This window comes from Vidua chalybeata, chromosome 5, assembly GCF_026979565.1.
Source record: "Vidua chalybeata isolate OUT-0048 chromosome 5, bVidCha1 merged haplotype, whole genome shotgun sequence".
Taxonomy (NCBI): domain Eukaryota; kingdom Metazoa; phylum Chordata; class Aves; order Passeriformes; family Viduidae; genus Vidua; species Vidua chalybeata.
The window spans coordinates 25,720,285-25,734,254 of record NC_071534.1 but is presented as its reverse complement, the minus strand read 5'-3'; the positions used below and the strand labels follow the sequence as shown (position 1 = coordinate 25,734,254).

The 13,970-nt window shown below is 43.9% G+C and overlaps 1 protein-coding gene across 1 annotated transcript in view; it reads left to right on the top strand.

Annotated features, from left to right (window-relative positions):
• The window catches only part of DENND5B (DENN domain containing 5B), a 105,415-nt gene extending 92,070 nt beyond the window's left edge, over positions 1-13,345 (top strand). Inside the window, exons 13-21 of the mRNA XM_053943765.1 lie at positions 942-1,070; positions 1,805-1,926; positions 3,594-3,739; positions 5,378-5,496; positions 6,530-6,717; positions 7,366-7,448; positions 7,595-7,721; positions 8,467-8,641; positions 9,483-13,345. Coding sequence (XP_053799740.1) covers positions 942-1,070; positions 1,805-1,926; positions 3,594-3,739; positions 5,378-5,496; positions 6,530-6,717; positions 7,366-7,448; positions 7,595-7,721; positions 8,467-8,641; positions 9,483-9,666 — 1,273 coding nt within the window. The 3' untranslated portion in view covers positions 9,667-13,345. The remainder of the gene's footprint in view (positions 1-941; positions 1,071-1,804; positions 1,927-3,593; positions 3,740-5,377; positions 5,497-6,529; positions 6,718-7,365; positions 7,449-7,594; positions 7,722-8,466; positions 8,642-9,482) is intronic.
• Positions 13,346-13,970: the final 625 nt, after the last annotated feature.

The following is a 13,970-nucleotide window of genomic DNA, read 5'->3' as shown; positions in this document are numbered from 1 at the left end:
CAGCTGATGGTACTTGGAGCCTGCCATGGAGATTTGGAGGGCTGAATTGCCTGTGTACTTAACATGCAGACTGCATGAAAATTAAGAAATTTGAGCCTTTTCTTTCCCCTGCTGAAAACTGTTGCTCATTTTTCTTGTTTTTTATTTAACCAAGTAGGGAGTTTTTGGAAGCAACTTTGTCCTGCCGTGGCAGTTCTCTTCCTCTTCTAAAACTCCCTGTGCTCTAAAGCTAGAGTTTTTGGCATTCTCCAAACTGAAATGTGGGAATCTTAAAAAGAAAAAAGAAAAGCGTAACTGTAGAAGAAAGCCCCTGTGGAACAGTTCTGCTTTCCTACAGATGAAACATGTGGAGGGCTGTTCAAATGATCACTTACAGGAAGACCTCTTATATCCCTAAAAATGTGATTCTGCTTGCAGCTTCCTGCTGCTGTTTTTGCCTCAGCAGTCCTGCTTTTCTCATTGCTGCTGCCCTCAAGGGGTTTGTTAGAACCTTCAGAGCCACTGTGGCTTGGAGAAACTCTCAGGACACATGTTTGTCCTCTGCCCTCCCAGACACACCCGTTCTAGTCAGCAGCTTGAGGTGGCAGCTGAGATGTAACTGGGTCTCGCAAGGTGCCTGCTTTTTTTAAGTGTTAGCAGTGTCCCTGAGAACACCTACCTCAGGCAATGCAGGGGTAAACAAGTTTACCCCTCCTCACCTTGGCCAGGCAACCACAGAGCAGCTCCTATGGGCTGCCACATGTCCTCCTGCCAGCCTGGGGCTGCCAGGGATCTCATTGCCACAGTGCAGGGTTCTGGGGGCCCTGCTGGGGATCTCTCCAGAAATTATGTCAGAAGACATTTTCCAGTTCACCTGCTGTGTCATCACGCTGGATGTTGCTATTTGAAGCATGCAGAATTTTTATGATTCATCTGTTTATTTTCTTCCCCACACATTTCAGGCACGTTCAGAACATGAGTGAGATAAAGACTGATGTGGGGCGAGCCCGAGCCTGGATAAGACTTTCTCTGGAGAAGAAACTTTTGTCTCAGCACCTGAAGCAGCTGCTTTCCAACCAGGCACTTGCAAAGTAAGCCACCTCTTTTCTTCAAACCTTCACTTTCACATTGTGAAGGTGGTATCTCAAGGTGCTGCTGCATGGAGTGCGGCCAGGCACCCTGTGTGGGTACTGTGGTTTCCAGCTAGAAGTGATTGAAGGGCAGGGGGAGCTGGGAGAGGTGGTACTGCCCACCCAGCAGGGCAAAAGTCTGCTCATCTACATGGAAAGCACATCACAGGTTTCAGGAAGGAGGCATTAATTCTTGGTCAGATCCCTGCACTGACCCAAGCCCCACTGCAGCCCCACAGATCCTTGAACTGACAAGTGGTGGGAGGACCCCAGCTGCTGCTTGGTGAGTTCTGCTGGGTTTTCTGTCGCAGTAGGGAGCAGAAGGAAGATGAGGTTATTAGATGAGACCATTCCACAGTGGGAAGGTATGGGGAAGAAATGAGATTGCTGTGTGTTGGTTCAGATCTGCTGCTGTGAGTAATGTTAGTTTTTACCTGTGCTTTGCAGCAAACCCCAAACAGAAAGGAACTCCGTAGACTTGCTGTGGGAGCATGGAGGCAAGAGTGCTCTGTAAAACATCTGTGGCACATTTACATGCCCTCTGTGGGTTTCTAACAGCGTCTGTTGTTGGGGAGTCTCATACCTTCCATTAAGAGCTACTCTTCATTTGGTGTTTTGAGATTCAAGCACTTTTTAAGATACGTGGTGCTTTTTCAACAGCAACAACAAAAATGCCATGTGCTTGTTTCTCCCAGGAAACTTTACAAGCGTTACGCTTTCCTGCGCTGTGAAGAAGAACGGGAACAGTTTCTGTACCACCTGCTCTCACTCAATGCTGTGGATTACTTCTGCTTCACAAGCGTCTTCACTACAATCAGTGAGTTGGAGAATCAATTTTTTTCCCCCGACTAAAAATTAGTTGCTGTCATGGTTTGTAAGAGATGATGTTGCTGGTGCCTGAGTAGCTGAGCCCTTATCTGAGAGCCTTGGTTGTTGCTGTAGGGCTCCTGGGTGCTGGGTGTTGCTCTGGGAAACCAGCTGGAGAGCCAAGGTTGTGTGGGAGTGCTCTGGATAAGAGCATTGCACAAAGGAGAGTAATCAGCAGGGAGTGCTTCTTTCTGGCCTTTGTTAAGTGTGCATCCTAGCAGTCTGCTCTCCTCAGACTGAGGAGGAGATGGAAGATTGGAGGATGAAATACTTCATCCTCTTTGTATCTTAAATCTCTTTTTGTCTCTTCTTAAATGCCAGAAAGATTCCCTTTCTCAGTCTCACTTAAAAGAAGAGGAGCAGAGATTGGATTGATAACTGGAAATGAATCTTTGTCTCTCCAGTACTGGACAATGCAGAAAAAGCAAGATCCCCTAAGATGACCTAATTATTTGGATTCACCTGGGCAGCCATTATTTTCAGTTTTCCTGCCTGTTCACAGTGAAGTGAAGCAAATTTTACATGGCTGTGAAAACAGGCACTCATTCTATTTTTTCTCCTCTTAAAGCAATAAATCCCTCAGAACTAGTGCAGCACAAAGAGATTTATTCATCCTTGGTTACCTTATTTCTGTGAGGCATCCAGCTTAACAGCCTTCTCCTGTAAGACAAGTGCTTGGAATTTGAGGGTATTTTTTTGAGTGCAGTATGATTGGCTGGCACAAAAGTAAAAAGTACAAAAGTAAAAGAGGCTGGCTTAGCTTCCCCAGTCAAAAAGGCAGCTTGTGAAACATATGGGGAGAGTGGGTCTTGCAGTGCTGGAGGTGCAGTGTCAGAGTCAAATCCAAATTGGGGTGGGTGGCAGTCCTTGTCTTTCAGCATGTATGGGTGGTACGGATTTAAAAGCAGAAGAGTAAGAGAATAAGAACAGGAATAAGAATAAGGAGGGGCATGTCCACAGAGACACACCAGACCTAAGAGTCTGGCTGTGGTGTTGGCAGTCATGCCAGCATTTCCTGTCGCAGCCTTTCAGTACTTGAAGGGGGCCCATACAAAAGATGGGAACAAATATTTTATAATTTACCTGTTGCAGTAGGACATGGAGTGATGCTTTTAAACTAAAAGGGGGTCAGTTTAGGTTAGCTATAAGGAAGAAGTTTTTTTTACATTTTGGGTAGTGAGACCCTGGCACAGGGGATGGGATGCCCCCTCCCTGGGAGTGTTCAAGGTCATCTTGGACGGGGCTGTGAGCAGTCTGGTCTGGTTGAAGATGGCCCTGCTCACTGCAGCGGGGTTGGACTAGATGTCTTCTGAAGGTTGTTGAATGACCGTGACACTCCTTTCCGCCGTGCCCTGCCGTGTGCCCCATCCTCCTGCAGGCGGGTCCGTCCCGTTCCCTGCGCGGTCCCGGCTCTGCCGCGGGGCTGCAGCTCCACCGTGCGGCACCGCTGCCCTTCACCCCCGCCCGCAGCGGGAGGGGTCTGCTTCGCTTCTGAGACAGGCAACAGAGCTTGCCTTCAAGGGAAAGGCGTGGTTCGCCCCAGAAATTGCGTTTACTGTAAGGGAAAAAGAAAATAGATCAAGACTAACGTACTTCCCCCCCTCTGCCTGTTCTCAGTGATCCCTTACAGGTCAGTGATCATTCCCATCAAAAAACTAAGCAATGCAATAACCACATCAAACCCGTGGATATGTGTCTCAGGAGAACTGGGAGATAGTGGTGTCATGCAGATTCCTAAAAACCACCTAGAAATGACGTTTGAGGTGAGTACATGCTCTCCATGTTTTCCGTACAATTTGAAACATGCTTCCGAATCAATATTAATTTGTTAAGGGGTTTTTAAGAGCACAGCATTTCAGATTCTGTCCTGATTTTCAGCATCACTGTAGGTTTAAATATGTACAGAAAAATAGCCTGCCCCTCTTGTGTGAGATGAGGGTTATCTGTGAGCACACACCACTTTTAAGCACAGGCCTTGCTGCTGTCCCTGTCCAGCCCAGAATTCCTCACCTTACCTATTTCCATGTCTCATTCCCTTCTACACTGCCTTGCCTAATTTTCCCTTTCAGTGCTTATTTGCAACTTCTCATCTTCCAAGTTTCTTTTCCTTTCTTTCACTCTGTCTTTTCACTAACCACCACCCAGGTCCCTTTTGACGTCTGGCCAGTCCCAAATCTCTTCTGAGCCTGTTGTCTGGCATTGCTTTTCAACATCCCAGCCTCAGGTGCTGTCTGTGGCACACCAGGAGCTGCCATCCTCACTGGGCTCTCTCCCCTAGGCTTGCTGGGGTTTTCTCTTTGCTTTCCCCACTGCTTTCCCACCCAGCAATTACAGGTTGGCTCGGTGCCATGCCAAAGCAGCTGGTAGTGGGAATTGCAGGGAAAGCCCCATCAGGCTTCTCTAGCTCTGGGCTGTACCATATCCATTAAGGAGTGATTTTGTAGGAAAATCTGCTACTGAAATTGAGGTTGCATCCACTGAGCATATGTAGAGTGATCTTCAACAACAATAGCAAAAAAAGCCTCTTGCCAAATGTGGGTTGATTTTGACAAAGAGAGGATATTTTTAAGATAAATGCTCACATCTCATTCAGATGTTACTGTTCTGTAGAAAAGATCTCCAGGCTTCTAACAGGCAAAATGACATATTTAGGTATTTCTAAGGACTGTATTGATTCTGTTCTGAATTATTCCTCTGGCTGAAGCTTTCCAAAATATCGACTTGGGTAGCCACCCACTTGTAGAAAATATCAGCCCAAGCTGCTTGTTTGGCAGCATCAGAAGCAGTGAAAACTAAGGTCTTACAAGGGAAGTGTTTAGGTGACGTTAACAGATGTTGTTGCCAGCCCCACCTACAATTACATCTTGCACTGGAATTCACAGTGCCTTGTTTTCCTTCTTCTGTGTCTTTGTGATGCTGAGTCTCATGTTTGTGGTTTTTGTTTGGGTCAACAATAAGCAAATCAATCTTAGAAATTAATAAAGGATCTAGGGACTGCTGCATAGTGTGGGGTGAGTCACCCGAAGGTCAGTATGCTCAAATGTATTTTTGAAAAGCTGTTTGTACTGAAGATCTATTTCTTCTGCAAAAGCACACCTTTTTATCACCTTACTCAGAAATGTGTAATTAATACTTCTCAGAAATATTCAGAGTGAGTGCTCCCAACAAAGAATGTAATCTCTCCACAAGCTTTTAACAGTTTTATTTCTTTTCTCCTGTCTAAAAATAATTATGCTGCTTTTGAAAATGCTCTGCATGTTTGGTCGAAAATACTTGTTCTATAAATCAAAGAAAACTAGAAAACTGAATAAAAGCCTATATTTGACCATATGCTTGCATGGGGTGGGGGTGTGTGTTGTCTGTTCTTTTTTAAATTAAGCAAAAACTGTTACTCATTTCAGTGCCAGAACTTGGGGAAGCTGACGACCGTTCAGATTGGTCATGACAACTCAGGGCTACTGGCCAAGTGGCTAGTTGATTGTGTCATGGTCAGGAATGAAATAACAGGACACACGTACAAGTAAGCAACAAGTCATAATTTTCCTTGTCTGAAATTCTTGTTGAATTTAGAGAAAGCAAGAAGGCATTCACCTTCTCCTTAACTCTGGCTGCGGCTGATTTGGGTCCCTGATAGGGTTGGGTTGGTCTCCCCCACCCATGGTTCTCTCATTTCAGTAGCCCTAGTTGAAATCAGATAATCTGATAAATGTTAAATAAGATTTGAGTGCAGGATTTTCTTTGCATCTTTCTGAGACAGGACAGACAGTATGTATACTTTTGGAAGTGATTTGTATGTTTGTGTCTAATAATGGATCTCTTGATTTGAAGTAGTGTGGTGAAATTGTGCACAAATTAACTCTAAACTCCAAGAGCAGAAATGACGCTCTGGGGGAAATAGCAAGAAAATAAAAAGCTTTGATTTCTTAATCTTATATTGAGCACATACCTCTGTGTCAAAATGGTCTCCTAATTCACCATTGCTTTTACAAAACGTGGCTGAGCAGACAAAATTTTCTTTAAAAATGTGAACTTGGGAAGCTGCAATGCAGAGAGGTGAGCTCCAGATCTCAGAGTTGGCCACAGTGTATAGGGGAAAGTAGGAGAACATGGGATGAAGTGACTGGGTATGGACATGTGCATGGCTTTCATTAGGGCTGTGTGTGGGATCCAAAGCTACAGCAGTAAAATGTGAGGTGAGGTCTGAGTATGAGATGTCACAGCCTCAGCTGGGTGGAAATTCTATGGGGATTTGGTTGTTAATCATCACAGCGCTGTTAAAGGCTGCATATCAGTTGTGGCTGCAAGTGCAAAATAACTTGGCAGAAAACAAGATGTGGATCATAAAATGTTTGTGTGACCCAAGCTTTGCATATTTCCCTGTTTCGAAGGATGATCAGCTGTGGTGCAGGGGCTGCTCCTGCAAAGCTCTGCTTGGCAAGCAAAGTATTCCCTGCCTGTTAGCTGTGTTTGTTGGGTGCCAGCTGTCCCCCAGCTTTGAGACCAGGCTGCACTGTGTGTGTGGCTGACCTGTGCTTGTCCTGGGCACGCTGCAGGTTCCCCTGTGGGCGGTGGCTGGGAAAAGGCGTTGATGATGGCAGTCTGGAGCGAATCCTCATTGGAGAGCTGGTGTCCTCCACATCTGATGAAGAGCTGGGAAGGCAGTGCCGCACCCCGCCCCAGCAGAAGTCTCCCACTGTGACTCGGCGGCTGAGCATCACTTCCCTCACAGGGAGGAACACCAGTAAGTCCTTGCCTTCCTCTCCAGGATCATAGGGAAGGGGTCTGCTGCCAACTGCTGGGGAAAAAAGCTTCTGTGAACAGGAGGGTTCATCCTGAAGCAAGGTTTGGTGCAGAGCAGCAGCTGTAAGCTGATGAGCTTTTCCTGCCTTCCATGATTGGTGTTTGCTCTTTGACGTACATGTTGCCTCTTTCAATGCCCCCTTTTGACTGTTGAGAGATAATAATCTCTTTCTTTGGAGCATAGAGATATGAGATGAGGGAGGAGGAGGCAGCAGAATTTGCAGTAGCTGATGCTGCTCAGCTTCCCAGCTCACTTTGCAGTCTGTGGAAGATAGGCCTCTGAGGGCAGCTCAGAGCTTGATGTGGCTGCTGTGAGCTGCCTTCTGGCAAAGCTTATCTCTGCAGGGACCCTAGGGGACACCGACCTCACATCCCTAAAATTAGCTTTTATGAGTAACTGCACTTGGCTGCAACAGGACACGGGACTGTGAGGGTCACAAGAGGCATTCTCTGCTAAAGCACAGAGATGGGACAGTGTAGATCCTGTTCATACATTGTCCAGCTCCTGTAAAGTTAAAGGACATGAGTGCTGAAATATCAAGCAAGCAAAGATTAACGTTCAGCTAGTCTGCTCTCCATCATTTCACAGAGCCTAATACGGGGCAGATCCAAGAGGGAATCGGGGAAGCTGTGAACAACATTGTAAAACACTTCCACAAGCCAGAGAAAGAGGTAATTCCTGCTTTTCATTACTTGCCTGCAAATTTTTATAAACAGAAATGGCACTGAAGTACCAGTAGATGTACTTACCTTTAGCTCTGAAGTTTCTGTCATCCAAACAAGGCGAGTTGTACTTACCTGCTCTCCCTTTTCCACAGAGAGGGAGCCTTACCATTCTCTTGTGTGGAGAAAATGGTCTGGTTGCAGCACTGGAGCATGTCTTCCACCATGGATTCAAATCAGCTCGCATTTTCCATAAGAATGTCTTCATCTGGGATTTTATAGGTAAGCTGGTATATGATTTGGAGGAAAAGGTTTAGGGCAAAATGACTTCTCACACACAGACCTTGGATTCTTATCAGCTAGGGTGCTATTTATCCTGCCAAGCATCTGCTCCAGGTTGCTTAAAGTCAATGAGAAACCTGATGGCAGAGGAGAAGTACTAAACTCTGTGCAAGAGAAGAGTGTGAATCTGCACAGAAATTTAAGAGTGCCTAGTTCAAACAGCTGCTTTTCTGAGAGAAATAAGGTAGGCTGGAGGTTGGGGTAGAGGAGCTATCAGTGTTAGGGGGAGAGCTAGGAAAGGGCAGGGAGTGAAAGGTTTGGATTCCTGATTTATGAGAACTCTCCTCATCATTGCAATGGTGATCCTTACCTGTAGGCCTATGTAGGGGTAATTTAAGATGTACTTCCTCCCTTAGAACAGGTCTAAAGGCAGAGATGCTCAGCCTGAGGGTAAGTGCTTACTCAGAAAAAGTGAGAAATCAATGCTGATGGTATAACTTAAAGTGAAACCATTGAGGGGTGCTCTGGTGCTTGGTGTTACCTGTGTTAGACATCAACCAGACTGACCAGTGCTATGCCATGGCAAAGGTGGAGGTGACCACCTACCTGTGATCTTCAGAGTCAGGAATTCATAGATAAACTGTGGAATAGCTCTCAGCAGGCTGTTTTTTTAAGGATTCCCTTGTGTGATTCTGTGTCACAAAGTGCTTCTTCTCACTGGGTTCTGATGTTCTCTCTACCACAGAGAAAGCTGTTGCTTACTTTGAAACCAGTGATCAGATTGGAGACAATGAGGAGGCCCTTTTGCTTCAGAGATCTTCATGCAAAACCTTCTGTCATTATGTCAATGCCATCAATACAGCTCCAAGGAACATTGGAAAGGATGGCAAATTCCAAATCCTGGTTTGCCTGGGGACGAGGTACCAAACTGCTTTCATTATGTGTGTCCTCTGGCATTAGACTAGAAGAATATTTTCCCACCATTGTTATTACCTTTAGTTTTCCATTTCAAGCCATCTCACACCTATTATCCAGTGCCTATTTTAGGCAGCTTTAGTACTACGTCAAAAATTGGAGCAAAGGAGCACTACTAATACACGGCTAGTGTCTAAACTGCTAAAAATGTTTTGAGCTTTTTTTATAGCTGTTAGCTTGACAGTCACGTGTATGAAATCTGTCTTGAAATGCTATTTTTGATGAAGTACTGACTTTGGGAATGCAGAGTTCCTTTTCAGGAGCTGGTGAATTTCTAAACCCTCATTCAATTGCTTGTGAAAATGGGATGCCTGTTATAATTTTGCCAGAACTGTTCTAGAGGAACCTTTCTTTCCTAATAGGGCACTTTCTGTCTTGCACTTGGAGAGGGGCAGGAGGGTGGGACTTACTTGTATTTTGGAGGGTAGAAATTAGTATATCTATAAATAAGTGCCATTTTTGTCGTACCTGTCTGGATACTTGGAAAACCAGCTGGCAGTCTGTCAGATTTTCCTCAAGTTTTACTTTCACTGTTCCTGATCTGAAAATGTTCCTGAATTCTTACAAATGTCCAATTCTGCTAATACCTCTCAATTTCTTTTCTACAGTAAGGTAGTATTTTACTAATCAAATCAAGGGTTGCGATTACATGGCAAACTTGTACGTGCAAACAACACCCACCGCTCACCAAAAGGGGCTGCATGTTTTGGGTTGTGCTCTTGGAGAAGAATTCCAGTGTGATATCTGTGGTAATTGCTAAAACGATTCCTGTCCTCCCCTTTTCAGGGACCACTTGCTGTCTCAGTGGATCCCGCTGCTGGCAGAGTGCCCGCCCATCACGAGGATGTACGAGGAGAACGCTCTCCTCCGGGACCGCATGACTGTCAACTCCCTTATCCGAGTCCTACAGACATTGCAAGATTTCAACATCATCCTAGAAGGATCGCTCATTAAAGGAGTGGATGTTTAGCATGGCTTTGCTGAGAACTTCATTACTCCTTTCCCAAACAAGCAAACCACAATTGGAGACCTGTCAGGACTTGAATGCCATGGTAGTGCACCACTGTAAGGCAAAGCTGCTGGTGGAAGCAGGATTGGGAAGCCCAGTTTGTGCCTGATGGGGACTGGCCTCTAAAGCTGCAGAAAGCTAAGATGCAGTATTGTAGTTTATTTGAAACAGAAATTTAGTACAAAAAAATAGAGTATTTTCATGTGTTAGATGTGTGTAAATATGCTATCTTTCTTTAAGAAATTATATTACTCTAAGAAATTTTTCTTAGAGTGAATGTTCCTGTTCTGACTATGAGTAGCTTAAACCCAGGGGAAGGACTTGGGGGAGGGAGGGAAGGACCAAGGTGGGAAGGGATGCCACTACTTGCTTGCGAGGAAGAAGCCAATCAACGTGTAAATACAGCGCAAACTCAGCAGGGCTTTTTTCAGGTATTGCAAATTAATACAGCAAATATCCCTATGTAGCCATTGTGATTGTGTCACTCTTGGAAATGCTGTAAGCATATGCTGGTTTACCCTACTGTACATGGTCTCTCTTAGTTTGTTGTTTGTTCAAAGACTCACCTTCCCGTGCATGGAAGTAGTGAGTTGTTATTTTTTTTTTTCTGTAAGGTGTTTTGTGTCACTCCTGTTGATCTCCAAAAGGGGAAATAAGTGCTGGAATGCTTAAACACTGGAGAGAAGGACTGCAGTCAGTCTCAGAGCCTGAGAGGATGAAATACCTGTTGAAGCCTTTGTGCTGCAGCCTGAGATGGGGAATGGTGCTTGCTTGACTCACTCAGTGTGTCCCTTCCCTGTCTAGATGTTCTCATGATTGACCCTCACCCTCAGCCAGTTTGTGTTGTGGGTGACCTTTTTTTTTTCCCCATGATGAGGAATTTGGTTTATGCCAAATTCTTGCTGTACTTGAGAAGAATCATTGCTGCAGAGCCACAAACACTGCTGTTGCTCTGCTACCAAACTGTATTAGCTGGCTTTGATATGCTGACAGGTTATGAGTCTTCCTTTATCCTGCAGAATGAATGTTCCTAGGGGAGTACAGGATCTTGGATGATTTTCTTTTTTTAATTATTCAGCTACAGAAAGAAAAGAAATTAAGCAAAGGAGGAAAAAAAAAACATTCTCAAGTTGGTGTTTTGAGGCTTCTCTCCTACACTCATTCCAGTTAATATGTTACTAATACAGTGCATATATGGAGATACAGCTCTTGGTGAGGAGATGGGAGCAACTGTATGATACAAATTGAACAAGAGATTATATCAACATTACCTTGTGAATACCACGCAGTAAATAGAGTGTATTTTCCATTCTTGTGGATGGGAGTTGGAAGGGTCTGAGGACACAGCTTCACCTGGTTTTAGTTTTTGGATGTTAGTTCAAGGTTTTTGTTTTCACTTGTTTATTCCCACAATCTTGGGTATTTGGTCAGTGGATTCTTTCGCAGTCTCACTGTCAGCTGAGACTTGGGAAAGGCCCCTGACTGGTTCTGGCATAGTGCACATGGTGGAAAGAGGGATGGGAGATAAGGAAAAGGAAGGAGGATGAAAATTAGGGTTTGCTTTCTCACCTGCCTTTTGTCAAGCTTCTCTACTTTCCTGTGCTCCTTCTGCTGCTCAATTCGTAGAACAGCACTCACTTCAGTGTCAAAGTTTCATGTCAGATTCCCAACCAGAAGAAAACTCTTCATGTAACTTTGTTTCATTGGAGAGTTTTATGTTATAGAAGTCTTTTTGTTTCTAAGAAGTAAAATAACACTGTCAAGGAGCCTTCCACTTTAATGAGGGTTCCAGCTTTCAATAACCATTCTTTCCTCCTGAGCTTGTGCTTCCTTAAACTGACTGAACTCATCCCAAATAATGCAGGCAGCACTGCCATGTCACTGCTGTGGGTGTGAGTAACTAATGTAAAGGCTGTGAATGGTGTCTCGAGTTAGTAGCCAGAGCCCAGAGCCGTGTGACGTCTCTCTTACATTTCCAGAAATGTGAAAATTGGGGTGTTAGGATTTTCTGTGTGGCCAGCCATGTCTGCTTAGAGTCAGCAGACTCTAATGATGATGCATGACAACTAATCAGCAGCAATTGAAAATGTGTCCCTGTACTTAACTCTATCAATGAATTATACATTTAGCACCAGAAACCATGTGGCAGCATTATTTGGTAATGACTGCTTAGGATGTTTTGATTTCTATTACAACTCAGGCCTTTCATGTCTAATGACTGCTGTACAGGATTTTTTCACGCCCAGCCCAGTCTGAGTGACTTTCATTTTGCTGAAATAACCACCTCTTTAGTCCTTGGATTTCTTCACAGCATCATCTGCATTTGCAGGCTGGATGCTTCCCAAAGTACACCGCTGCAGACTTCTCCAAAGGCTATGTCTGACTGGAACAGTCGTAACATTCATCTGACATGACAAGAGTTAAGTGCAAGCAGGATAAAGGAGAAATGTAGGCACCTCTAAAGGTCATTCATTTAAATGAATAAACCACACACAGAGAAAAAAGGCAATAACTACATTAAGTCTTTCTTAAGTTAAATCAAAACCTGAGAATTTTTAAAATTCAGATCAGGGCCTTTCCCCATTCCAGGCTACATTAAGAAACCTTTAGCACTTAACATAACTTCACCTCAGCTTTTTCAGCAAGTGTTGACTTGTTTGGTTTTGTCAGGTTTTGCATCATATTAATAATAATACAATAAAAACTATGTATGTTTCATGTTTCCTTGTAGGCAATAAATCACCCCAAAAGGGGCACAGCTGAGTGTCTCAGATTCCTGGAGTAGTTATTTGACAACCTTGGGAGAATGGTTCTTCATAGTGAATTTTTATTCTACCATGTATGGGGTTTTTTTAGTGGACTACTTGTTGATTGGAAACAGTGAGTTTTTTTCTGTAAGGTCTACAGAAATCATTCTACCCACTAGAATGGTGAGAAATCCATCAGGATTCTTCTAAGCTAACACAGTTTTTACTTCAGTGTTAAAGCACCTTCTTTGGTTGAGAAAGGGAATCTTGGAAAAGACCAAAGCTCTCTGGTATCTGCTTTGTAAAAAAAACAAAAAAAAAATCCTATCCAATGCCCATCTGCAGATGTCTGAGTTTGCATAGTCCAGTTGTACTAACAGCCAGCATGGTAACTTGAGGGAGTCAGAGAATCTAATGCCTCACTATGTACAAAATGTGTATTTATAATTCTCTGAAACAAATGAAGTTGTACTGTTTAGTGAAAAAAATCTACTCATGTTTATTCCAAGTTGGTTTGTGTATTTAGATATCATTGTTCAAAAACATGTTTTTAGGGTAGTTGCGCAGCAGCGTGTTGGAGAGAATTCCTTCTTTCAATCAAATGAAGGTGCGCATCGTGAGAGGAAATCTTGTGTGTTACACTTGAAATGTACAAATGTGCCCTGTATAGCTTAAAATGATCCCTAAATGTCTCCATTAAGTATATTTTGTCTTTACATCATTACTAATGGAATAAGAACTGGATTATTTTCAAGACAACATTAATAAAAGTATTGTTATATCAAGCACTTTAACATACACACCACAAACTGACATGGGTTTTTCAGGTTTTGAAGTACATCGAAATACAGCTTTTCATGCTATGTCCTTTACAAATAAAACTGTGAGAATAATGGTTGGTGTCACTTTCTCCTTGCAGAGGAATCAAGAGATATGGGTCTCAAGCTGAGAAGCTGATCTGAACCTGGAGGGAACAAACTGAACAGAATGATCCAGCTGGTGGTGACTCTGGTGCTGGGAACTTGCAGGAGCCAGAGTTGGGGAGAAGGGGGCGTGAGGGACTGTTTCCAAAACTAGCCCTTCTGCCTCTCCTGACACAAAGGGGAGGCAGAGACCGTGCTGAGCCCAAGCAAGTCTTTATTCCAAGGCTTGGGTGGAAAATGTGGCTGATTACAGGGAAGAAATGGGATCACAGCAAAGCTGAGCTCTTTCCAGGGTGGCATTTGCTTGGCAAATGGGATTGCTTTGCCCTTGGTATCTGGAGGAGTGGGGAGAAGGAGGGTGGGATTAACTTGTAGCAAAGGATCTCTTTCCTCTCTTGATACGAGTAGCTCTGATACTTGAACTCAGGATTAGAATGCTAGGATGAAGCTCATGCTCTCTGGTCTGTCAGGTAGCATGTTGTGGAAGAAGTAGGGTTAATGGACGAAAGAGAGATGGATGCCTACAACAAAAGAGGTGCAAAAAAAAAAAAAGAAAAGATAATGAAATGTCCTCTATTCTAAGTTGGAATGAATT